General features: G+C 47.7%; 7 protein-coding genes and 1 non-coding gene across 8 annotated transcripts; 4 read left to right on the forward strand and 4 right to left on the reverse strand.

Annotated features, from left to right (window-relative positions):
• The first annotated feature begins 123 nt into the window (after positions 1-123).
• Positions 124-1,290, forward strand: F4807DRAFT_150392 (chorismate mutase). Its single transcript, XM_047993203.1, has 4 exons — positions 124-167; positions 212-317; positions 383-464; positions 530-1,290. The coding sequence occupies exons 3-4, from the start codon at positions 394-396 to the stop codon at positions 1,248-1,250; spliced, it is 792 nt and encodes a 263-aa protein (XP_047852908.1). The 5' UTR covers positions 124-167; positions 212-317; positions 383-393; the 3' UTR covers positions 1,251-1,290.
• F4807DRAFT_431136 (p21-C-terminal region-binding protein-domain-containing protein) lies at positions 1,044-2,613 on the reverse strand. Its single transcript, XM_047998469.1, has 2 exons — positions 2,208-2,613; positions 1,044-2,101 (listed from the first exon to the last, which is right to left on the reverse strand). Exons 1-2 carry the CDS (start codon positions 2,292-2,294, stop codon positions 1,331-1,333), a joined length of 858 nt encoding a protein of 285 aa, XP_047852909.1. The 5' UTR covers positions 2,295-2,613; the 3' UTR covers positions 1,044-1,330.
• Positions 2,614-3,755: 1,142 nt separating this feature from the next.
• F4807DRAFT_150451 (uncharacterized protein) lies at positions 3,756-5,421 on the reverse strand. Its single transcript, XM_047993204.1, has 3 exons — positions 5,043-5,421; positions 4,201-4,988; positions 3,756-4,144 (listed from the first exon to the last, which is right to left on the reverse strand). The coding sequence occupies exons 1-2, from the start codon at positions 5,236-5,238 to the stop codon at positions 4,252-4,254; spliced, it is 933 nt and encodes a 310-aa protein (XP_047852910.1). The 5' UTR covers positions 5,239-5,421; the 3' UTR covers positions 3,756-4,144; positions 4,201-4,251.
• Positions 5,422-9,414: 3,993 nt separating this feature from the next.
• On the forward strand, positions 9,415-9,487 carry F4807DRAFT_t94. The gene has a single exon. It is a non-coding gene; the product is annotated as a tRNA-Lys (tRNA).
• Positions 9,488-10,362: 875 nt separating this feature from the next.
• Positions 10,363-10,968, forward strand: F4807DRAFT_431145 (DnaJ domain-containing protein). The gene is made up of 2 exons (XM_047998470.1): positions 10,363-10,600; positions 10,779-10,968. Exons 1-2 carry the CDS (start codon positions 10,425-10,427, stop codon positions 10,792-10,794), a joined length of 192 nt encoding a protein of 63 aa, XP_047852911.1. The 5' UTR covers positions 10,363-10,424; the 3' UTR covers positions 10,795-10,968.
• Positions 10,969-12,343: 1,375 nt separating this feature from the next.
• On the forward strand, positions 12,344-15,803 carry F4807DRAFT_431148 (uncharacterized protein). Its single transcript, XM_047998471.1, has 6 exons — positions 12,344-12,952; positions 13,137-13,397; positions 13,456-13,782; positions 13,942-14,100; positions 14,234-14,725; positions 14,801-15,803. Exons 1-6 carry the CDS (start codon positions 12,949-12,951, stop codon positions 15,406-15,408), a joined length of 1,851 nt encoding a protein of 616 aa, XP_047852912.1. The 5' UTR covers positions 12,344-12,948; the 3' UTR covers positions 15,409-15,803.
• Positions 15,804-16,042: 239 nt separating this feature from the next.
• On the reverse strand, positions 16,043-18,380 carry F4807DRAFT_431150 (uncharacterized protein). Its single transcript, XM_047998472.1, has 3 exons — positions 17,132-18,380; positions 16,957-17,075; positions 16,043-16,901 (listed from the first exon to the last, which is right to left on the reverse strand). Exons 1-3 carry the CDS (start codon positions 17,840-17,842, stop codon positions 16,124-16,126), a joined length of 1,608 nt encoding a protein of 535 aa, XP_047852913.1. The 5' UTR covers positions 17,843-18,380; the 3' UTR covers positions 16,043-16,123.
• Positions 18,381-19,418: 1,038 nt separating this feature from the next.
• Positions 19,419-21,699, reverse strand: F4807DRAFT_461721 (DUF803-domain-containing protein; the record flags this gene model as incomplete). Its single annotated transcript, XM_048001719.1, has 2 exons — positions 19,419-20,861; positions 20,917-21,699. 2 exons carry the CDS (start codon positions 21,697-21,699, stop codon positions 19,419-19,421), a joined length of 2,226 nt encoding a protein of 741 aa, XP_047852914.1.
• Positions 21,700-24,618: the final 2,919 nt, after the last annotated feature.

Genomic DNA, 24,618 nt, shown 5'->3' on the forward strand with positions numbered 1-24,618 from the left:
TAATAATTAAAGGAAGGTTGCAAACTCGTGGTCTCCCGAATATCGGCCGTCACACAAATAAATTCTTCTCTGGCCCAGGGCCACTTGGGAAGTGACGGCAACTACGCGATCATTACCTCAGTGCTTTTATTCATCCGAACCAGCTTTGCCCCTCTCTTCCATTGGAAGTTGGTCGTAGCTTTCCTTAGACCTTTCCCCGCTAATTTGGTAGTCAGTGGAGCATATGCCCTTTGTCCCCTGGCCTAGTAAAAGCGTGACAAAACTCCAGTCTTCCTAGGACGACACGTCCTACCTATCTAGATTCTTTCCAATATAAGGCCTAGAGGTTCCCCAGGTATCTAGTCTATAATAATATTCTGACACTTTCTAGCAATTTCTAAAGTTTAAACGGTCATGGATGCTATCATTGACCTCAAGGACGCCTCGAAGGCGCTAGATTTATCTAACATCCGCTTCCAGCTCATGTATGCAAGCCCATCTTCCTCGAGCAAAATTGGGCACAATGCTAACAAGCGCGTGTTCCAACCAGTCGGCTAGAGGACACAATCACCTTCCACCTAATTGAGCGAGTCCAGTTCCCCCTCAACAAGACCATCTATACCCCCGGCGCGATAAAGATCGGGCAAGATAGCAAACTCAGTTTCGTGGATTGGTATCTTAAAGAGCAAGAGAAGCTGCAGTCCCTAATCCGGCGGTACGAGGCGCCCGACGAGTACCCCTTCTTCCCCGAGGCGCTGCAGAAGCCCATATTAAAGCCCCTCGAATACCCCAAGATCCTGCACCCAAACACCGTCAACGTGAACGAGCAAATCAAGCGGTTCTACATCGAGAAATTCCTACCCGCGGTGTGCCCGAACTTCGGCCGCGAGGATAGCGGCGAGGCAGAAGAAAACTATGGGTCTTCCGCGACTTGCGACATCGCTTGCCTCCAGGCACTCTCTCGACGGATACACTTCGGCAAGTTCGTAGCAGAGTCGAAGTTTCAGTCGGACCCCGAGAAGTACACCAAGATGATCAAGGCGGGCGACCGAAACGGAATTGGCGAGTCTATCACGAACGCGGCGGTTGAGAAGCAGGTTCTGGCACGACTAGGGCTGAAGGCACGGACCTACGGCACGGATCCGTCTACGAACGACTCGGACAACACCGGTAAGATCAATGTGGAAGCCGTAGTGTCCATGTACAGGGACTTCGTCATCCCCATAACGAAAGAGGTCGAGGTCGAATATCTAATGCAGCGGCTGGGCTAAGCGGACCATATGGGCTAGACACGGAAAAGATAAAATAAAGGATCTGGTGGATATCTTTTTATTTGCGATTTGACTTATTTTTAAGACGGGGGACTCAAGTACTCGCTAATCGCCTTCGCCGCATCTGCGAACTTGCTAGCCTCAATTAATATCATAAAGCCACGCGGCATGACACCCATCTCCTGGAAGGCCCTCTTGCTATCCGCAATGGCCTCGTCAATCTTGGTGAAGTCGTAGCTGCCGTACGCCGCCGCGTGCTTTTGTAATACCTCGTCCTCCGGGTGGAAGTAGAACAGCGTCGCGTCTTGCTTCCCCTTCTTTCGTTTCCTCTCCTCGACGTCGAGCGTCGACTCGATCTCGTGGTAGGTCTTGGAGATGATCAAGTAGTGCGAGAACTCGTAGGGCTCCTTGTCTTCTACCGCGGCCTCGATCTCGTCGATCAGCATGCCGTACATAGGAGGCGCGATCTCCGAGGGCATGTTGATCAGGCGCTCCGAGAGCACGAGACCCACATGCTTTCCGGAAGACAGCAGCTCTGGTATGGCGGCCAGCGCCTGGTTCGTCCCGGCTTTCTGGGTGATGTAGCTCGTGAGGTCGGCGATCGGCTTCTTCTCGCGGTGCTCGTGCAGGTTCAGCGCGGTCAGGAAGGCGTACGCGTCGGTCTCCTTGCCGTCGACCTTCACGGTCGACCCGATCGTCGGCTGCGACAGGATTAGGTCGGCGAGCCCCGAGATGTCGAACAGCGCCGCGTCGACGTCGAGGAGCTGCCGCAGCAGCGATTTCGTCCCGTGGAAGTCGATCTCGGGGTCGAAGTTAAACCACTCGAAATCCACGTTGACCATGTCGAAGTCCTGAGTTTGGTGGTTTTATGTTAGCTTTACTACTGGGTTCCTTGTGGATGCGGCAAGCCGCGCGATGTAAAAGAAAGCTTCTGGTTTGATGAAAGTGCCCACTCACGTCATCGTCCGAGCTGTCGCCGTCCTCGACCATCTTGTCGGGCGCCGCAGCGGCGCCATCCGCTTCTCTTGCGCGCTTCTTTGCCATTATCGCCTCCCGAATCTTATTCAATGGGTACGACTGTTAAGTGAGCAGCGCCGGTAGCGTAAATGCGGAATGGTTGTAGCTGGTTCGTAAACGATAAAAATCAATATGGTCCGGGCGGTCAGGTACCAAGTAAAAAATTCTGCCGGCTATCTGCCCCTCACTAATCCATTTGTAGTCGATAAAGCTGTTAGCCCGCTTTCGATATCCAGCCCTACAATTAGCTAGGGCTTAACCTAGGAAGGAGCTTGAACAAGCTATAAATTTTAAGTAGGCACGGCGATTTTATTCGGTTATCGAATAGGGGATATTTACATATGGGTAATTCATCAAACTTGCTCATAGGTAAACCTTCCATTCCAAAGACCTGGCTGGGTTTGTGGAACTTAATTGATGCAAAATGTACGAAATATCTGCGGGAGATGGTCATCTAACTGCAATACGAAGCTCATCAGCATGCAAAGCTTTTCTCGGAAGCTAATGACTACCTTGATCCTCTTTCGACATAAAGCTAGTGCAGCTGTTGAGGCTATTGGATTTCCTGCAGTTAACTGTATGTGCTCTAATAAGCGGATGATCCATGTGGAATCTGTATGTGGGAAGATAAAGGTGACAGACATATTCACGTAATTAGGTAATTGTCTAATACTTGCCCTTGGATTGTGCTGCCTATACAGACATCCTTATGTAGTATGGAATAGCACATACATCATCTAATTGTTCCTATAGGGACTTAATAGCTCTTCCGGAAGCGTATCACTAGATACAAACTTGGATAGGAGGTAGGTACTTAGTAAATCAAGTTTCGCTCGTCCCTTAAGAGAGAAGGGTGAAAACTTTTAGGTAGTGGGCTTTAAGAACACAAGTTTCAACCATTAAACGGAATAGTCAAGAGAGTCGAAATATGAGAAAGCATGGGTGATTTAGAGACAACTGCCGTTCGCCTTGGCACTAAGGATTCGGATTTAGGAGAGTGGAAGCATTACACAGAAAACCACCTGTCAAAAAATTTCCCTCCAGTCTGAAGTCTGCCTGTATTGTGTCTACCTATTTAGCCAATTCCATTACTAAACGCGAACTCGTCCCCCCTGCTGATCCAATATCTCTCTTCGATCGAGATGCGACTAGCCCATGGCGTCTTAGATCTCGCAGCTTTGCGTGATCGCCGGGAAGAGAGGCGTACGCTGTTCCCGTGGCTCTGATCCCGATTGGCGAGGATGTGATATTTGTGTGTGGTTTGCGAGGGCAGCTTGGCCAACCAGCGACAGTGTTTTAACCCAACCAACCCTCCATTGGGTTGGGTGAATTATCGGTATATCCAGTTCTCCCTGTCTTGCCTATTGCGGACTTCTCGTGGCAACCTCATTGGCCACAAAATTTCCCGAGCCCTCCTTGTCCATGTGACATTTATACCTGAGATATATGTAGAAACCTGGGGTAGAAGGTGTGGTAGTAAATCTGTCCCAGTCTAGCAATGAATATCGGTCCGGACGTTCAGCCTGATGCGATATAAACAGGCCATGTACGAAATTATGTTATACCCAAGTAGCTTCTTCCCACTAAATAACAATCAGACTAGGCGTTGATGCCATCAGGTGTGCAGTAGATGCATGAAAGACCAATATATTACTAGTGGGTATAATTCCGTAGGACGCGTGTCCTCCCATATGTCAACTCCCCAAGTGAGGTTCAAGACCAGCACTTGACCCAAAATCCGGGCTTCCTTGAACTCCGTGACGCACAATTCCCTTGACCCGAATGGATGAATCAAATAAGAAAAACCCAAATAGAAACAAGACTGTCGAAACGCGATGGACGGGCCGAACGCAACCATAACCCCAGCTCCAATGCAAGTCCAACCAGGTCCGATCAAATCCACGCCACTAACATGCTATGCATATAAATGAATCAAAATGGTATCTTCGTTTACATCGAATCATTATCAGCTCGTGATTTCGATTCATTGAGGTCCGGTCGTCGATGGTATATGCAAATAATCCCGCGACAAGGTCGTGTTGTTGCTAAATGCTTCCAGAGTCTCTCGGTCGAGGCCCTGAATATGACTAAACGGAGCAGCCAATTCTGTTTCCACAGGGGTAAGCTGCATGCCCAAGCCCATCACGGCGTGCCCAGAGCTCATCGACTTCACGTGTTTGGCCATCTTGCTCTCGTCACTAATTTCGTTTTCCGCGTCGAGCAACTCCCTTCGTGCCATTTCGATATCGTGTCTCGCCTGTTTGATCGACTTCGCCTCCCACAGGGGCAAGATTCGATAGCTTAGGTTCTCCATGATGCAACGCTCGGTGAAATTAATCTGCTCGCATGTCCATTGATTTCGACCCCACGAAGAGCTGTAATATTGAGTTGTTTCCTGCAAGTCCTCCACGAACTTGTCCGCGATTATCAATGCGGCCAGAACGATAATCTCGGGGAATACATTGTCGATATGCACAGCTTGCACCACGCCAGATGGGAGCGTATGTCGTTTCGGCCCCAGTTCGTTTTGTTTGCCCAAGGGAAAAGAGATCCGCCAACTCCGAGAAAATCGAGAATTTAGCGAATCTAAAACGCAGACCGCCAAAGCAATGATATCCATTGGCAAGCTGGCACGTGCTAATATGCCCTGGATAATCGGGATAGACGGCGTCATAAAGGAAGCCCCCGGCGGTAGCATCCTCGCTAAATGGGCGGCAGGACCTTGAACCAACAATTAGAATTGAACATAGTCTGTTCGAGGGAGACGCCACTAACCTAAAAATTCCTGGCTGATACTTTCGACATCTTCGGCGTCGATGCGCGGGCTTTGCATAGCAGACGAATTTTTGGAAGACGGCGGCGGTGTGGGTAGGTTAGACAGTGGCTTATAAAACTGCCTAAAGTAGGCATCGTCGAATTCGAAGTCATCGTCGTAGGTGGAGAAGCACCTGGAGTGACCCATCTTGGCCATTTTAATGGGGTTAAGGCGACAAGATTTCAGGATACTAGATAACTAATAAACCACGATGGAAAGCGAGAAGGGCTGCTCATATTTGAACAAAACCACTCCCTAAGATATATTATCCCGAATTAGAAATATATCACGCGCCCAAGCTACTCAAACAGTCCGCTAGTGATCGAGTCGTGAATCAAGCCAGAACCCGATAGACCAGACAGCTAAGGGTTTCTTATATACGTAAGTGACAACGCTAACACAAGCGTCTCCGGGTATTCGGCGAGAAGCGAGGGTAAAAAGCAATCAATTCTCGGGAGAGTAGACGAACGAATATATAAACAGATTTATATGGAATAAAATGGATAGGTAGCTAGGCAGGTATTATAAGAAACCTGGGTGGATGAAGCCAGGGGGGTTCAGGTTTATTATGCAGAGAGGAACCGCACGGGTCAGAAGCAAAGCCGAGCACTCGCAGCCCTGTCCATGTAAGTACGAGGTTAGGTACCGCATATGCCCTAATGCATGCATAGCCATTATTGGTATTGTCCCAATTGGATGCGGTAACCTCATAGGGGGAATTTGTACACTAGGTACCTGAAGAAATAGCCTTAGAGACGTTGGGAGAGCTGAGGGCGGAAACAAATGAAGCTGAATCGCAAGTGCAATAGCTAAAACGTTAGCCGTGTCGTCTTGAACGTCTGTAGGAAGTATACTTCGCGGCGTCTCTACATTAGTATGTTTGCCATGCGGAATGGAGTTGGATGGTCGACAAAGTTGAGAGAGGGGAAGAACCAACTTGGAGATCACGCAAGCTTCCTTGTAACCACTGTACATACTATGTAGTTGATCTCCAAGTTGCTTTTCCCTTTCGGTGTGGGGGTCTGAATATCAAAATACATAGCTCTCGCCGGTCTGATGTCTGTGTTTATCATTCGAACCTTCGAGCCTTTGGCCAAAATGGTTGCGATGGATCAAATCGGCGAGATCCTCACCGACCAAGCATTAGGTATGTAGGCTAAGTTTGTGGGTAGAGTATAGAAGAACAGCAGATGGATAGAGAGATGATCGAGCGAACTCGGTCTAAACTCATAGATCCGATTGCCTACTGCGTAGTATGAACCTATCCGGGGAGTTCGTCACGTCTCGATGTCTCGGATCAGGCCATAAAAAAGACGTATTATGGTACTATATCAAGGTACAATAGCGGGTCTTGAGCTTGAGTCAATGGGGAATTCCAGATTTGCTGGTTTCTTTCGCCCATCGTGGATATTCGGCTAGGCAAACCCCACAGGCGGCATAGCACCACAACTAGACTGCTAAGAACGGCAAAATGGGGCGCCAGAGCTTGTCCAGAGCAGCCCTAGAGAAAAGAAGCAGGGATCCATTGGATTCGTCTAGGAAAAGGAAGAGAGAAAAACATGCTGGCGGTAGCGAGCTGGTGTGGCATCTGGTGTGGCATGGGCCAAGTCGTTCAGAAGGTTCAAGGGATGTTGGTGCAATGCGGCCGGGCTTCCAGCGGTGAGTTTTGCTTGATTTGCTGTTATAAACTTGTAACTGGTGAATGTAAACTTGATCTTGGTGAGTTTCATGGATTGGTGATGGCGGGGGAATGATGATGAGTTCAGCCCCACTCATTCACCCCTACCTCGAAGGCTCCTACCGTATGTATTACCTGCTGGTAGTGCACACTAGAAGCTACAGCTCTTTCTTGCTCAAGTTGCTTTCTGCATAAGGTTCATTCGTACAGCACTTAAGATAGTGCTGTACATAAGGTTAGGTACGTGGCTACATATTCGTTGTAGCTTAAATGCGATGTGCACATGTGGGTGTTGGTCCCTTACTGCATAAATGTGTGTACTTGAGTTTCCACGTTTCCACACAGAAAGATCTAGCACTGTCAGTATGGCCGATAGGCGTCAATCGCTCAGCCATTACCCCTATTAGCCTTATTGGCTCCTTACGAGCTATCCCAATAACACGATACCGTAACAACACCAGATCATTACCTTATTCTGCCACCATAGCCTACTTATATCCGTCTTACAAGCAGATCAGATCAGACCGAATCATCTATCTACCCAGCAACGTAGCAGTTGCCTAGCAGCTACATGCCTAGATAAATATTCCATACCATTTATTTCTTCTTTCTACCGCTCTGGTATTCGACTATTCTGTGCGCCAACGCGACGGAGCTCCTTGGGGATGCATAAGCACGTTCGCTAGCTCCGCCTACACCGCCTTCTATACTACCAGGTACAAGTAGGCTGGTAGGTAAGACTGGCAGGACGGTAAGTTAACGAGGAAGTGACGTGTAGGATGGCGTATCGCACAATCGCCGGCGCCTCTTCGGATTTAACTTATCGAACTTAGGCCTTGAACACCTCCATTGAGGCCGGTGGATCTCCTCATTTCCGCGTTTCCTAAAATAAATGTTAATAAATCCATGATATCCCATACGCCTAAGTCTACGCGTAAACGATGCTCGAGCGCTCCAATCCGATGCTCTGGTTAGGCCGGCATTTAGTATTCGCAAGATGGTCTCCTCTTTTACGAGGCCAGCGTGTCACCGCACCTGCTTCGAGACTCGTATGTTAAAATTATATCAAAATCGCCGACATGCATATCGCATCCGCTTTTCCGAGCTTACAATACATCGGCATAGGTCGAAAGGACGGAAGGACATGCGGCTGAAAATGACGACTACAATGATTGAGTTACCCTCGTAAAGATTAAAGATCTCTAAGCTCGAACGTTTTCTATCGAGATTTTCGAGATTTTCTCTTCCAAGTATTCCCGAAGCTTAAACACGGATTTATTTCGTCCACTTACAATCTGCCAACATTTACATCTTCAGTTACAACATGTATCATCATCTCGCGCTCACTTGACAGGAATCACCAATTCCCCAGAGTTGCGCGTACGTCGCATGTAACGTTTGACAATCAGTAGATGCATCAGTGATGAATGATCGTCAGGAACGGGAAAATCAGTTCTAGCCTCCTCCCCACATCCCACATCCCACACAGGCCACATACCGACATTGCGGTACTCTTTTCTCATTTCACACGTGAATCGACATCGCAGATGCGCAGATCCGAACACTTCTCACGACGTTACATGAATTGTGGCAAGTCGCAATAGCCATAGCCTATTCAACGCCGAGACGACGGAAGCTTTGAGGCTATCTAAATGACTTCCGCCTCCCAAGATATTTTAGTTGATCGTCCTTTTTCTCATTACTTTTCGGGTATATCAATGACGCTAGTCGAGCCACGGCTTGGCGGACATGGCCTCTTCAATTTATGAAGAACTATGGTGTTAACTAAACGCTGTCTATTACACTCTAAAGTCAGAACATACCAAAGCTATTGACCAACGCCTATCCCCTTCAGCCACGTGCACAATTTCGACAATTTTCAAGGGATGACAAAACGCCGCGTCAAGCTTTTTCCTTCGTGGCCGAATTCAGTTTGGATAAATATGTCTCGTACTAGAAGGGCCGATCACATCGCGAGGCAATTTCATCCGTGCTTTTATGTTGCTCAACAAGGCTAACGAGAACGGCGTCTCAGTAGACACACTAGCTCTGCCAGAAAGAAGCCTCCTTTTTCCCTTTACACGCGGCGACTTTGCGGACGTTGGAAGTCAAAAATCTCGGCTTGAGCCGTCCATTATGATGCAAGATGTAGTTAGGCGAACGACTAACGTAGGGTGTTGGTATATCCGTCCATCAGGTAACTTGCGACACCGAGCAAATTTAGATGCCGCTAGATGCCGCACGACTAATCGAGCTCCATATAGAAGAGGCATGGTGTCTAGTTGCTATAATGCCGAAGCGCCGATGAAATCAGCATTCTTGACACGCCAGAAAAGGAGCTCTCAAGATTTCGATTCACTTCCGGACTTTAAGGTGTTCAACCTTGATTCCAGGTTCTCAGATGAAAGCTTACCCAAGCTCGAGCCGTGCTCTAACGTTCATTTGATTTCCCCGCTATCATGACAGCAGATGCCTCGTCTCCTCCACGCGGCGTGATACCAAACCAACCGTAGTTAAACCATGTAAAAGATTGTTCACTGTTGTTTAAAGACACTTAGTCATAGCTTTTGTCACGGTAGTTGCAATGGCAAGATGTCCCCGGTATAAGAGCCGCTATACTAAGAGAATGAGACTATCTGATTAGTCCAGAATCTGCCCGGTTAGCTCAATCGGTAGAGCGTGAGACTCTTAATCTCAAGGTTGCGGGTTCGACCCCCGCATCGGGCTCAATTCCCGATGCATCTCTTCAAAGAGATACTTCGAATCTTCTTTTTTTCTTTCTTTTCTTCTTCTCGAATGCAGTGGATTTAAACCTGCGTAGATGTCCTCTGAAATAGGAATTTGCACCTGTCTAAACATCGAGGTTGCAAAAGTCTTCGCTTGATTAATACCTTGTAAAGACTCCACCTTCGTAATCTATAAAATTGAAATCTCAGTCTTCTTGTTTCAAGCATCACAATTTGAAGAACAGGTTCCACATCGTTCTAGTTACATGTGTTTCGAACCATCTTGAATAACCGCATCAATAAAGTTCTTTGGATTTCCTCAATGTTAGGTAATTACCACATGAGCTGGCAGTTAGCAACACGTCTACTACGATGAATACCAACTAATTGCAACGCCTTATATTGCCCTAGTTCACCAGAAGGAACTTGATACACTTATCTATCTTGAGTTACATGTAAGAAGCGTCTAATACATATGTAACTAATCATATAAGATAACATTCAACCTTATTGTTCGAACAGCTAAGTTGCTGGAAGAGCCGATATCAAGATTTGGTGGACTTGGGATAAACATCAATGTAAAATGCCTTTTGCTAGGATGTAGGTAAGCTATCCTCATGACATCTCGAAATTACTGATTTGAAAGCTACTTGACAAGTACCTACCTAGGTACTTTTACCATGGCCGTTTACTAAACAATAATATGGTGGATAAGGAATATGTAGCTCGTGTCTGCCATATGGCGTAACTGAACACCCCTTATATCGTAATCACTAGAAAATTCCAACTTTGGCCTATTGGAAGACTCCCTGTGATAAAATCAAGTAATTTAGAAAGCAAGAGATCATTATCTTTTATTATAAGACTTATAAATGATCCCGTCTCAACTCGCGGGTATGAGTCTCTAACAACAATAATCATAACGAGAGATAGCTAATATGTGTCGCGATAAAAATGGCAAGCCGGACTTCTATTCCGTGCTTCGTGTGACTCGTGATGCTAACGAAGCCGAGATAAAATCTGCATTTAGACGACTAAGCCTCAAGTATCACCCAGATAGGAAGGACTTGTCTTCCGAGGCCAGCAATGAGAATTTCGTTCAGTTGAGAGAAGCCTATGAAACTTTGAGTGATCTGACTCGTCGACAAATCTATGACAAACAGCTCCCTCGGCAGACGCGTGAAGAGTGTGAGATACCGCAAAAAGGTACAACGAGGCCTCAAACGTCAAGAGGAGAAGGGACACAGAACGAAGACGCTCAACGGGACGTGTTAAGAAAAAGATCAATATACCTTCAGGAGCAACTAGAGGAGCTCTGGACTACTTTCGATCACCTCCATCGGCCACGTATTACCAAACTTCCACCATTATATCTCTCATTTATGGAACTCCGGCAAGTAATTCTCGCAATGAAAGATGAGGGGACGAGATGGAAAAACAAGATAGGAATCATCACGAACGAAACAAGAGGACCAGTTACTGATTATGATGATTTAATTTATGAGAATCTTAGGTTTCAAACAAACATCTCTATTCTACATCAGGCGTTAGAAAGTATTTGCCATATTGATGATGTACTGCAGATATTTGAGGCACCCAATAAGGATGGTAACTCATTCTGGGAGCGTGAACTGGCTAGGCGCGTGACACATTTCTATTCGCTCCGGCACACCATCGATGACTTCTAACCACACATGGTATTACTGTTTTCAAAGAAAGTTGTCGTTAGATAGGGTTCGATCTCTTTTGTTCCTTATACTGCCATAGGACAAAGGGTTACCAAACTTATGAATAGTAACTTACCTACCTTAAAAGTTTATCGAGTTCCTAGCTAGTAATTATTTATGTAGCTATAGAAGTATATTAGAATGCCACTCTCTATGGGGCGTAAGAGACGAGCAAGATATAACTATGCTCGACTTACTTGGCGTGCTTTCCGGATCTAACGGTTCCAACGTCGTTTACTTATAACTAGAATCAATGTGTACCTAGTTGCTAAGTAGGAGTCTATACAGAACCAGCATCAATGTAGATTCTTAGAATGTCCCAAGAGACTCTTATGTGCCTTCCTACCTGGGTATCTACGTACTTAGGGCCGTCCAAGAGTCTGGGCATGTTGGCACTAAGCTTACATCTTGGCTAAACCACCACTAGGCCGCTTTTATCTTAAGATATCTCTTTCACGCCTGTTAGTATGACGGATATTTACGAACCAGAAGGTCCTTAAACCACGAATATCCATATATGTAGCGGCGCGGGCCAGTAAGGTTCACGATAAGCTTCACAAGCTTTCTAGGCATAGCAAGAGATAGATCCCTAGGACTAAGTCGTTCCTCTTCCGAATAGCGCCAAGATCTAAGATGTTCGTTCCTTGGCCGTTCAACGCGAGCCAAGTCCTTGTGCTGACCACGAAAAAAGGTAGCTAGAACATTTATAGCAGGTAAATAGACAATTCTTATACACATCCAATATCACGAATCAGCTCAACTCGATATTCAAGGGGGCGTGATGAGAAAAATATGGGTTGGTTCCATTTTCGGCCGAGTGTCATGTCCCAAGCCCGCGGACCCTGTACGGTAGAAGCTGGGGAAGACCTGCTTCTAGAACCGCGACCGCCTAAGGGCGTACGCGATTGGTAGCGAATATGTTATCATACCTCGATTCTTTGCAAGAATCCTACGTCGCACAGTCGCATCAGCAAAATATCCGATCTTATTTGTGGATCAGAAACATGGATTCTGCGTTATCATCAACGACCTACCTAAAACGGCATACGGCTAACCTCCCGACATCTTTTGCGATATGATAGATGATAGAACCTTGCTGGGTTGGGGAAAACGAGACCCCAAACTTACCAGGCAGATGGCAGAAGACGATCGCGAACCCGAAAAACGTGCCAGATTACCTAATTACTTACACTACAATCGGCAGTCCAGTGGTAGTATTATCTGAAGATATTGCTACTCGGCTTACATGAAACCTGCACTCGCAGAATAAGCCTAAAAACGTCGTCGATATGGACGTTGCCTAGGGTAGCCGGAGGAAGCGTCTGCATTTGAACTTACCCAATACCAAGGCGCTTGGCGCATTGCCGTAGACGCTGACAATCCCCGCGCATTGTGTGATCGGTCTGAGAGTTGAGAGAGGATAAGGAGCCAGGGAATCGGGTCGTGCCCCCACCGGTCTTGCGCTGTTACGGATAACCTCGTCTGGGATGCTAGGATAGCCAGGCGAAGGGCAGAGCTATAATATGCCGCCGATAAGCTAGGTACGATGATCTAGACAAGCCTTGACGAGTTGGAGGCGGGTGGTTATCGTGTTGTCTTGGCTCGGCCGGCTGTTCGAGAATGTTATATATCTCATGCTACGCGGCGTCACACCTACTCGCCTTTTTCTCTTATCTCAGGCGCGCATCCGAAACTAAGAATCATTATTGGTTTCGATCCAAGGCAATTATCTACGATGGGTGAGTTGCGTATATTTTCCGCAGGTTCATTGTTATTGCTTAATTATTAGATGCTTGGTCTTCTATATGTAAAAAGAAGACGAAGAAAGGAGAAAAAGTAAAGAACGTACCAATATGGACGAGAATCTCGCTTTTTAACTGATCATAAACCGAAATAGTGAGAAACTAATATACTTATCCTTAGATACCGCCACCACCATTCCCACCGTCGTTGCCCCTGTCAGCGCGGTACGGGCCTCCACGGATGAAAAAGCGCCCAACGAGAAGGTCCAACCTAGTTCTTCGGAACAAGGCGTCGCTGAAGATGGCCATGATACATTCCACGGTCTTGTCCTTCCGACAGAGGAGGAGAAGTCGACTCTAAGGCGCGTCGCCGGCAAGATGCCAGCAACTTGCTACTACCTATGCGCCGTCGAGTTCGCGGAGCGCGCTTCATACTACGGATGTACGTTTTGGCTTTTCTTTTCCCACTATGTACACCCTCGAAGCTGACGTTTTCCAAGGCAACCAAGTCTACAAGAACTTCATCCGTGCCCCTCTGCCAGCGGACGGTAACGGGGCCGGCGCCACGGCGCGGGGAAGTGAACTCACTGCGGGAGCGCTCGGGAAAGGCTCCGTAGTAGCCACTGCCATGACGGAGGCATTCAAGTTCTTGGCTTACGCACTACCAATCTACTTCGGATGGCTTGCGGATACGAAATATGGCCGTTTCAAGATGATATGCTGGGGTGTTGGAGTATGTGGCTTGGCTCACATTATCATGATCATCTCTGCGCTTCCACCTGTTCTTCAATCTGGCCATGCCATCGGCCCATTTGCTCTATCTCTTTGGTATGTATCAACCCCATACTAGGACTCCCCTATGATCTTGTCTGAACGTAAAGCTAACATTGTCACAGTACGTTGTTATATCTTCCACTCGCTTCGTTCTAGACGAAACAACTTCGGAGACCGGTTCGGTATTTGTATGACCTACTAACACATAACAGACATGCTCAGCATCGGCGCTGCTCAGTTTAAACCGAATATCTCGCCTACTGTGATCGACCAGAGCCCTCACAAGGTCGCTCACGTTATCACCGACAAAAATGGCGAGAAAGTCATCGTTGATCCAGAAGAGTCTGTTAACTCTGTGATGTTATGGTTTTGGTACGTATAAAACCATGAAAAATCACGATATATGCAATAGCTAACCTCGTGGCAGTAAGTGAAACTTAGCACCATTTTTACAGTATTTACGAACACGACTCCTCGAGACTAACACTCAAATTTAAAACCTAGATTTGCTCATCAACATCGGCGCCTGTTTCGGTATCCCGACAACATACTTGGCCAAGATCGTGGGCTACTGGGCCGCTTACTTAATTCCCACAATCCTCTACCTCCTGCTCCCGCCGCTGCTATGGTACCTTAACCCCCGTCTTGTCAAGCAGCCCCCCGGAGGCTCGGACCTGGGCAACGTGTTCAAAGTGCTAGGCGACATCTTCGCCAACGGCGGCCTGAAGCGCATCGGAAGGACGGGTTTCTGGGAGGCCGGCAAGCCGAGCGTGCGCAAGGCGGCTGGCAGCACAAAGGTCTACGAGTACGACGATAACTTCGTCAACGACGTGAGGAGGACCTTCCAGGCGTGCGGCATATTCCTCTTCTCGCCTATCTGGCAGATCAACGATGGTGGTCTGGGTGCCGCTGCGAATGCCCTTACTGCTGGAATGGATACCGACGGCTTACCGAACGATCTTCTTGATAACCTCAACTCTGTCTCGATCGTCATAAGTAAGTTTCAACTCCTACTTCTCCTACCTCTCAAAGCGAAACGATGGGACATCAAGTACTAATAAACTGCTCTAGTGGTGCCCTTCATGAACCACGTCATCTACCCGCTCCTTCGCAGACGGGGCATCAAATGGGGTCCCATCTCCCGAATGACCTTCGGCTTCGCGCTCGGCACATTCGGTTCCATCGGCTACTCCGTGCTGCAGTACTACGTCTACAAGACATCACCCTGCGGCTGGAACGCGACGACCTGCGCCGAGATCGTGCCCGAGGGCGAAGTCTCGGTGTCCACCGTGTCCTACGCGTGGTACGCCATCCCCGTGATCATCACCGCCATCTCCGAGATCTTCGTCAACGTGACCGCGTACGGCATCGCGTACTCGCGCGCGCCCAAGAACATGAAGGGCCTCGTCGCCTCGCTGAACCTCGCCATGACCGCCGTCTCCGCCGCCATCGGCCTCGCCACCGCCCCCGCCATCAGCGACCCCTACCTCATCTGGGCCTTCGCCGGCCCCACCATCGTCGGCGCCTCGCTCACCGTCATCTTCTGGTTCACCTTCAGGCATATCGATAAGGAGGAGTTCGTCCTCAACACCGACTTTGGTGATATGCGGAAGGACTCCGATCGTGAGAGCGACGAGGAGATTGCTCCTCAGCCAAAGACTATTGAGGAGAAGTCTTAAATCATAGATAGACGCTAAAATATGGAGTTCGCAGTGTCTTGCTTGGGGTATGAGTTATGTGGTAATTAGACACGAAAAGGGGGGCATATATTGACTTCTAGGTCTGTAGATGGACTAGGATATACCAATCAGGCTCAATCTTGAATATGTCTCTAAGAGATCAATACACATCTATACATTGCCGTTGTGCCTTAGCTTGAGTTTCGAGTTGAAGCTTTACGGATCTTTGCCGATTGATAGGTTGTTAACCGTCTTGACCTACTTTTGCAGCCGACCCCCCTTTGCAACGCAATTACACCAAAACGTTATCTTTCCATGTGAGCATAACTCAACGAATATCAAAGTTATGGAGGCCAAAAAAAACTTTGCAATGTAATTGAATGAATAAAATCTGGAATTGTATACTTTGGTAAAATTCCCCCCAAAAATGTTGATGTTGAAATCGCAACAATTCCACTGGTGTTCAAAAGATACGATGTCCCATATACAATATTCAGTGTGAAAGCATCAAGTATCACGATATCTGACACCTCAAAACACCTACCATTATTCATAACTCTACCAGTTACGTACCTAAACAAAGTCAAGGTAGGCATAGACAAATCACAAACACCGGCAAAGCACACACCACTAATCGACGAATTCAATCATTACACATTTCCGTATCTATTTGTGGTATCGGTATTATTACTACAAGCACCGCACAGCCATCCCCTCAAAATCCAGGACACCTCTTGTCGAAGGGGCTCTTCTGATTCTGCGGCGTGCATACCATCTCGTTCGCGAACGCCCTCCACCGATCCAACAAGTCAGTCTCCCGGACACCGTCATGTTGGGGATAAAAGCTCAGGTGTCCGACGACGCTGCGCGTGTCGATAACGAACGGCCTATGCGTCCGTTTCGGGATCGTTACAGTGATGTCCTCCTCGTCGTCCTCCGCGATCGGCAGCGCCGCCTTGATATCGTGACCCCATAGCGCCACGAAGTTGAGGTTGTACCGCTTGTACTGCGTGTTGTATAGCTGCTCTGCACCTGGGCCGCCCCTGTTCTCTGCCTGGTGCTTCAGTGCCACAGCCGATGTGTTTTTCCCGCTAGGAAATTCTTGCGGCGAACCGAAGAAGTAGTGCGCAATGGCATTGTCCTCGAGGTTCTTCAGTAACGAGTACTGTTGCTGACTCGCTATGGCCCAAGACTTCCATGCCTTTTCGTACATGGATTCAACACCTTTGTCTCCTCCATGCAGATAGTTCAGCCCCATTGGAGACTTCATTAGATCGAAGGGGTCATCTGATATCAAGAGGAATGGGTGGCCATAATACGGACGAGCAGGGAATATCTCATCATTGAACTCTATGCTGCGCAGGTCGCTTATGTTGAGCTGTGGTAAGCTCGATTCTGGGAAATGGCTCTTTTCAGATGGTCGCCATGACTCGGCAGCGGCGTGTGATGGCTTCTCACTCGGATCAGGCCTAAAGGCATGAATAGCGCCGACGCTATAGAAACGTCAGTACTGGTATATGATGAAATCAAGGACGCAGAAGCACTGACTGGAAATGTTCGTAACCCGTCAAGGGACTATTAACTAAGTTTGCCGACACAGCAAATGGATGAGGCGTGGCAATTCGGGTATGGACTAATTGGGGTATCGCATCTGGATGAATGAAAATCTAGAATGACGTTAGATAACCCCGAGTGATATGCTGTCCGTGAGAAGGCGACATACAATATCATCGTCAATCTTCACGTATATAGTATCGTCTTCAACAACGGAGTCCCAAATACAGCCGTATGAACTCCCCTCGCAGGTGTTGGCTTCTACGATGTGGTAGTGTTCTTCTCTTCGTGAGACGAGATCTTTCAAGTAGTCGAGGTCTTCATCATTATTCGTGTGCACCATAAATCGAATTTCGTCAACGTATCCTCCGTTCGCGGCCAGATTTTGCTGTAGATAGCAGTCCAGGAAGTCGACCGTTCTCTTGCGGCCGAAGAACACCAGCGCGACAATCTTGATACCTACGGGCTTCTTCCAGCCACCCTTAGGCGCGAAAGACTCAAGTCTTACCGTGTTGTTCCCTGGTTCGTGGGAAGGCGTGTATCGGCCTTTCCAATCGACAGGCCAAGTTGTGCATTGCCCGGGTACATCCGGTTCAGGTGCTAGAGGCGGGTTCTGGAAGGGGGCAAGTCTATATAATTCGTGATGGGTGACCTCAAAAATGACCATGGAAAGACCGAGGAAGACTATGACGGCGATTATCAGTCGCCGGAGGTCGATTTTCCGTCTCAGGAGGTTGTGGTTGACGTAGCGCAACCACCACTCGCGATCTGCACCCATAGCTTTCATATTCTCAGGTTGACTGTGCCGAAAATCTGACCGTTCCTCATCCCATCCCAAGTTTGCGCGCGTTGACGACGTTGCGGTCGACGATTTTCCCATGAACGATGATGCCCCAGCTACCCATTTAAGGGCAGGAAAGATGAAAAGGCATTGCCGAGCGCGAAGGGGAGCGGAGATTGCGAAAAAGCCGATTCTTATTTCTGCCGGACGGTTGGTGCCAAGATGATAAATGTATAAATTAGACCGACCAGAATGGAAGTACCAGTTGGTCGGTATGGGGTAGCGCAGCTTTGAGTCGGGAAATCCGCCATTGTCAGCTGGATGAGATGAGTCCAGGCCTATGCGCCCAATCAATTGGTCCTTGATTCAGCCAGTGGCTCATCTCGTCGGACGGATGAGTGGTAACTTGGTAAGCCGCAATAGGCCAAGCGAGCCGTCCCCTGAAATGCCAAGGGGCGCAGAGTGATCCGTTTAGGCCGTCAGCGAATCCTGCCGGACGGATCTGCTAGCATTGTGGAAAAGCGATTTGCAGGACTATTGGATGTATGTCGTCCCAAACATTGAGAGGATGAAACCAAGCTTATCCAAATAAATGTTTGCGTTAATGATGTCGGTGGACAAAGTTGTATTTTCGAAGTTTTGATTTGAGATAGCTCATAAATCATAAACCCAATCTCACGTTAAGAGTGAATGCCAAGACCGGTATAACTGTATATCCGCTATACTACGAAGTACATGCATTTTAATACCCATGCATAAATACCACCTGCTAAAAGAAGGGTGAATTCAGGATCTACACATGTATCTATGTACTATCTGCAAGGTATGTGAACTTGGTACAGGGGATTCGATCGACGCTGCCCTGAGCCCAACGTGCATGGAACATCGCAGCCGTACCAGGAGTCTTCGACCTGGAATTTTTAATTTTAGAATACGACTTCGTCTATCATGACAATGACATAGCGCATACCCAGTCTTCACATTTACATGATTTTTTATTTTATTTTTTTATGCATCATGAATTGGTATAAGCTTCTAACAAGTTTGAAACTGTCTCATCGGTGGCTTTACAAAGAAATAACTAGACTGTTTGCTGTTCTAAACTTGCAAACTAGACCCTGGTGGTACAAGTTCTGCTCTACAAGACAAACACCAAAAATCGTAACTCGGACTTTAAAATATGGGTAGGGCTGAGCATGACGAGGAATTAAGACATATGACGAAAGGGACAATTAAACTTTGTGAATCAAGCTTGCGACGTCTAACATCTGATGTGCGATGTAACCTATTATCCGACAGGAGGGATACATAAGGCTAGCCATCATGTTGGAAGCTACTCGTATACACACTTCTACAACACCCATCTCGTTAGATAGCTTGCCATCCCCATCGTCTATAACCACATAGTATAATACAGTCGTTTCCCCAGAAAAATCTAGGTCCCCTGTTAATGATGCAATCGCATGCTTATATGTGACCGTTATCCTATGCAACGTCTATACCGCGCCTTTGTCTTTCCCTCCTGACCCCAGCAAATATGTAATTCTATCCAACATGACCTGTGTATTCATACAAACCGGTCTGCCAACGAGGTATGTAAAAGTGTACCCATCATGATAAACCCAAAAAATGAAATATGCACATTATTCATGTCTCATCATCTTTTGCGTTACTCTTAGATGAAAGCCCCATCTCCACCACCACGGGGTGGGGCTCGTCCTGGGGGCCGCGGCGGCGAACTACGAGGTGTCGAATCCCTACTTTCACTACGGCCCCCATTCCAACCCCCTCGACTTGAGTCGTAGTCTTCGTACTCGGTCTCCTTGTCATAGGCTTCCCCCCTAGGCGGACTATGCGTTATGCCTCTGCCGTACCGCTCTGCTCTTTTATCGTCCGAGTATATATCGTCGTCGCTTTCATCGTCATCGTCATCGTCATTGTCGTAGGGAGGTTGCGCTGGCAATGTATGGGAATCACCCTTAACCAGGCCCAGTCTCTCCTCCTCGGTTGCATTCTTCACTTGGGTCTGGCGATCCGAGTGCCGTGACCCTATCCTATGGTGAGACGGCGGGTTCCTCGACGGCGGTAGCGCTTGTTCCTGTGTATTGTCAGCTTGATGCCGACGAAACACATTTTGGAACGAGAACTGCCGACGTGCTGAGTGAACCTCTCCGTGAGGTGGTGGTGTTGGCGGGGCCAGAGAGGTGACACTAGCGCTTGGCTTCGGTGTGTCCATGAACTGAATATGCCGTCTAGCACTAGTAGATGACATGCTACCGGCACCGCTATGCCCAGGCTTCCGTAGGCCGTCTGGCAGACCGTAAACATGGTCTCGGCTGGTGCCATACGGACTGGCTTCGTTTCCGTACTTTTGGCCAGGTACGGCAATATCAGTTAATTGCATCGGATGTATCGGGCTTTGAGCACGAGGATTTTGCTCTTGATGAAAATCGGGATGCCCAGGGAGCAAAACGCTCCTTGTTCGACTTCGAATTGTTCCAGCTATACTTGAAAGTATACTTGGAGACATCGGGCGATTGCGATCTTCCTCCAACTCCTCTGGGGTTGGAAATCTTGACCTGCCTAGGGGCGGGTGTGCCGGAGTGTTGACGGGGCTTGGTGACGCCACTGAACGACTTCTAAAACTCGAGGCTATTGTGGTTCTCCTTCGTCTCAATCCGTCCCATTCATACAGCTGTTGGCCATCTTCACTGACCGGCGCAAGACGTTCCATTTCCTTTTCTTCGCGGAGCCGTCGGAATTCTTCTTGTTCCATTCTCATCCGCGCTTGAGAAATTCGTCGTACAATGGCGGCAGTCCCACGAATAGCATCGGCTTTGGGTTCTGTTTCGGGTTGCTCTTGTTCGGCAATTGTGTGGATTTGATCCAAGTCCCCAGCAAAGACGGCAGAATCCGGTACGTCTTTCGCGGATTTAGACAACTGAAGCAAAACAACACCTGCGCAAATCGTAAGAAATCCCATGACAACCGTAACAATTTGCATAGCAGTGCCCTTGAACCCCTGGAAAAGGACAGCTGACGTTATGATAGTTGTACTGGTAAAATAGACATAATACGTCGGAGTGACCATGGCCGCATTAAACAAATTGAGCGCTTTCTATACGAACTGTCAGCAAACTAATCTCCGTACCATCTAATTAGTGTCAACTTACGTTCAAATAAATGATTTCCGTCAGTAGCGTGGCTATAACAAAGACGAGAACAACATATAAAAACCATTGGTTAAATTGGGGAGTGCCGCCGGCTTGGGCGACAATAGCGGCGCCTAGGCCTTGAGTAGCGACAACACTCAGCCCACCGATCCAGCTGCAGACTGAGATGTAAGGGAACATGTTCTTCTTGCCGTATCGTGGCCCAACCCAAAACGCAACGAACAGTGCCCCGACAATGATAACACCGGTATAACTCAGAAAGCCCGGGGTGACGACAAACTTCTGCAGCTCCTGGATATTTGCCACGGATGATTCTGTCGGGGCATTCAAGACGATGACGACGGATCCAACTATGCACAGAAAGCAGGCAACCTTGCCGACCATGCTGAGTCTCTCTTTCAAGAATATGGCCGAGAGAATGGCGGTGATAACAACCGATAAAGCTCCCAAGGACGTGACCAAGATTGCATCGGTAAAGGCGTAAGCGGCGAAATTGCAGATCTCGCCTGTGATCATCAGAGTCATACCAGTCCACCAGTATGCATTTTTAAGATAGCCATAACCTTCGCCAGCGACTTCATTGTATTTTTCGTTTGCTTTTAATAAGCCGACCTTCTTCAACACAAATGACACTCCGATAAAGCAGCCAGAAGCAATTGCCAAGGAGATACCAATGACCTTGTAAGTAGGTGGGCGAGTCTGTTGGTCGGCATCGCTGCTCGTCTCGTTCGCTCTGGCATATATCTGGTTGGCCGTGACGAGCAGTTGCGCCGTTTGGTCCATATTGGAACCGCGGAAACGGCGATAAGCCGCCGATCAGGAATGTATTCGGACTCAAGGCGTCTTCGGGTCGACGGTCTATTACTAAAGTGAAAGCGGATATCCGGGAGGATAGAGGAGATGGTGTCAAATGCAGCTGGCGGTTTATACAAGTTGTGCGGCGCAAATATTTCGGGCGTATAAAAGCATGTATACACAGAACATGAGTATTTTCGTTGTCGCAAATGTAGAATTATCGGTGAACCGTCGCCGTATCACACCCGATACAGAATTCAAAAATGCAGACAGTTCCTGATCAACAGAGTAACCGAACTCAGGATTGCGCAAACCTACAAACTCGGAGACCAGTGTCAGCGGAAAGATTGGAATGGTCTCGGTCCACCTGGATATGGATGGACCACAGGGATTATTGGGGATCAGTTCAACAGAAGCTAGTTGCCCTACGAGGATGAGGATGAACGGTACTGGTAACAAAACGTATGTGTTGCGAAGAAAAAGGTTGGGGGTTTGATATGAGACGGTTGTTGTGGGAGCAGAAGCTAGTAGTACAAGGTCGGTGCTGGTCGGCGCCGTATTTGGCTGGTTCATGAAACGGCGATAACAAGGGAAAGCAAATGTAGGATCCTCCAATCGTAAACCGCTATGCTCTTGGGGTCAAGGGAGTCTATTAACCGTTTTGTGTTGATTTATTGTGACATTGAAAGATTCGCAACAAGGCAATTCTCACATTGAAGTTTAGAGGTTTAGAGGTTCAGAGGTTCAGAGACAAAGAGTTTGATAAAGAGAAAAGAGTCGAGATCGGAAGTTGGGAAGGACTTTCCCCGTTGCTCTCACGAGGATTATTCAAGAGTTCATCGTCTGGACGACAGCCGTATCGCATCCGATAGCACTTACTGCATATGTGCATATGTAGCACGTAAGGTAGCAGCGTTGTACTAAATGGATGGCGCCTGTTAGTGCGGGACGTCCGGGAAGAGGAAGGTGTCCAAGATCTAGGCCATGTGCTCTTACCTGTCCTACTTAACTAAACTATATAATTAGGTACATCTCTAGGTACCTTTGCTACCTGGGTTACGTACTGGGTTGGGGCTGAGCTAGGTACATCTTAATACACTCTATATCTAATAGTGTGGAGGGACGACAAAGCAGCCCTGCAAATGTGGAGCACATGAGACATCCATTTGTGTTGCTAACAAAAAGTATATTGAACCCGCTAACCACCCTTTAACCCACCACGCAACTTCTTTTAAATAACATATTGGACAGCAACCAACAACTGTTCAATTTACAGCCCCGACTGGAGAAATCATCGGAGTCCAGTGCTCTCCCTACATGACGTGTCTCGGTACTTTTCCTTCCAAAGCTACGGACTCCGGATATCATTAAGTCCATATCCCCCACCAGCACATTGTTTACGTAGTACAACATCAGGGGCACAAAAACTTGGCTCTCATATTTACAACTTTTACGCCACACAAGTATCCTTGTTTTTACTGGCTCATATAGTCGCCATTGCCAAACTGCCCAGCTACCATTCCCAAGCTCTTACACATGCGGTCTCATGTATAGAATATCGAAGTTGAGGATATGTGCTGATTCTCGATCTGGATTGCCCAATTAGGCCTTGACCATCTTCTTGGAGGCCGATCGTTAACACTCAGCCATCTCAGGCGTTTCCCGCTTCCCTCCTAAAAACCCTGCATACAGACCTGCACAGTCACATCGCCTCCCCCGCGCTTAGAGAATGTGACAGCATGATGTTATTGGAAACCACTAAAAACTAGCAGATCGATTGATAGGCCGTCGACTTAGAGCCAAGACGTCGTATATGCTTCAAGATGACAACCCCGTTCTCTGTACGCTCACCAGTGACAGAGATAACTCGCCTCCATAATTTCTAGCGGAAGGACTGGCGGCCGATTGAGAGAGATGTAACTGACATACCTGTTTGCCCAACTACTTTACTAGCAGCGGCTGTGGCAGATCATATAGGTGCGCGGCAAATCACTGGCGACGGGGCTCATCTGTCAATGCGGTCGTAACTCCCCAACCCCAACCCCCACCCTCCACACTAAGGCTATTTTAATGAATATGCATTTCCACAGGCAATCAGCGATCTATGGCTAGCAGAAGTACCTGCCAACCTATCAATGGTCAACGATCAATACGGAAAGCTTGCTCTTAAGTTACAGCGAACATGAACTTTACGGTAGCACTACGATTCTTATTGTTGTTACACCTGCAACTAGGTACCTTTGTTTTTCCTTCGAGATTAGTAAGCATGTTTAGTCCTCCGGATTGATGGGGGGAGTAAATAATGTTGTTCTTCTTAAGTGTAATCTCTCAAACTAAATCAACAAAGTTTTCTTTTAAAACATTTGATTACGTCACCATTCCCACAGGATCTAAGTCAATATAATATCATACCCATACAAAGATAGCCTATAAAAACTCTTCAGGGGTAACGAAGTTTCCTATTCCACAACCACTTAATGTCTGAAGTTTAAAAGTCTTACTTAGGCACTCAAGCTTATGCTCATAATGACTTACCAATTTTTATAATATATATTTTCTATTCATAAACATGATTTACGAAACAATAAACAACATGGCAAACAAGTACGCCGGTCGTCAAGACAAACTAACTTACCTTCTAGTAAACTTAGGGGGGGGAATACTTTACGCAAATAACCAAAGAATACCTACTCATCCCACACGGCCATTTTGGACCACCACTCTCCAAACGAGTCCGTAGAGGACCCCTCGGACGGCGATTTTCCGTGGCTGGGGCCTGCTGTAGCTGGCGAGCTGGGGCCTGCTACAGCTGGCGTGCTGGGGCCCGCTGTAGCTGGCGAGCTGGGGAATCCAAAACCCATGCTAGTGAATGGTAATGGCGTTGGGCTTCCGAAGCGACCTCGGTCC

The sequence above is a fragment of the Annulohypoxylon truncatum genome (genome assembly GCF_022578515.1).
Source record: "Annulohypoxylon truncatum strain CBS 140777 unplaced genomic scaffold F4807scaffold_22, whole genome shotgun sequence".
NCBI lineage: Eukaryota > Fungi > Ascomycota > Sordariomycetes > Xylariales > Hypoxylaceae > Annulohypoxylon > Annulohypoxylon truncatum.

What these genes read in the sequence shown, in the direction of transcription:
- F4807DRAFT_150392 (XM_047993203.1), top strand. Translation starts at nt 394, where the DNA reads ATGGATGCTATCATTGACCTCAAGGACGCCTCGAAGGCGCTAGATTTA. An exon ending in AACATCCGCTTCCAGCTCAT is followed by an intron (nt 465 to 529) that starts GTATGCAAGCCC and finishes TGTTCCAACCAG; the next exon opens with TCGGCTAGAGGACACAATCA.
- F4807DRAFT_431136 (XM_047998469.1), bottom strand. Translation starts at nt 2,294, where the DNA reads ATGGCAAAGAAGCGCGCAAGAGAAGCGGATGGCGCCGCTGCGGCGCCC. An exon ending in GCGACAGCTCGGACGATGAC is followed by an intron (nt 2,102 to 2,207) that starts GTGAGTGGGCAC and finishes CACCAAACTCAG; the next exon opens with GACTTCGACATGGTCAACGT.
- F4807DRAFT_150451 (XM_047993204.1), bottom strand. Translation starts at nt 5,238, where the DNA reads ATGGCCAAGATGGGTCACTCCAGGTGCTTCTCCACCTACGACGATGAC. An exon ending in TATCAGCCAGGAATTTTTAG is followed by an intron (nt 4,989 to 5,042) that starts GTTAGTGGCGTC and finishes TGTTGGTTCAAG; the next exon opens with GTCCTGCCGCCCATTTAGCG.
- F4807DRAFT_431145 (XM_047998470.1), top strand. Translation starts at nt 10,425, where the DNA reads ATGTGTCGCGATAAAAATGGCAAGCCGGACTTCTATTCCGTGCTTCGT.
- F4807DRAFT_431148 (XM_047998471.1), top strand. An exon ending in CCCATTTGCTCTATCTCTTT is followed by an intron (nt 13,783 to 13,941) that starts GGTATGTATCAA and finishes AACACATAACAG; the next exon opens with ACATGCTCAGCATCGGCGCT. An exon ending in CTCTGTCTCGATCGTCATAA is followed by an intron (nt 14,726 to 14,800) that starts GTAAGTTTCAAC and finishes AAACTGCTCTAG; the next exon opens with TGGTGCCCTTCATGAACCAC.
- F4807DRAFT_431150 (XM_047998472.1), bottom strand. Translation starts at nt 17,842, where the DNA reads ATGGGAAAATCGTCGACCGCAACGTCGTCAACGCGCGCAAACTTGGGA. An exon ending in TGAAGATTGACGATGATATT is followed by an intron (nt 17,076 to 17,131) that starts GTATGTCGCCTT and finishes ACGTCATTCTAG; the next exon opens with ATTTTCATTCATCCAGATGC. An exon ending in ACGGGTTACGAACATTTCCA is followed by an intron (nt 16,902 to 16,956) that starts GTCAGTGCTTCT and finishes ACGTTTCTATAG; the next exon opens with CGTCGGCGCTATTCATGCCT.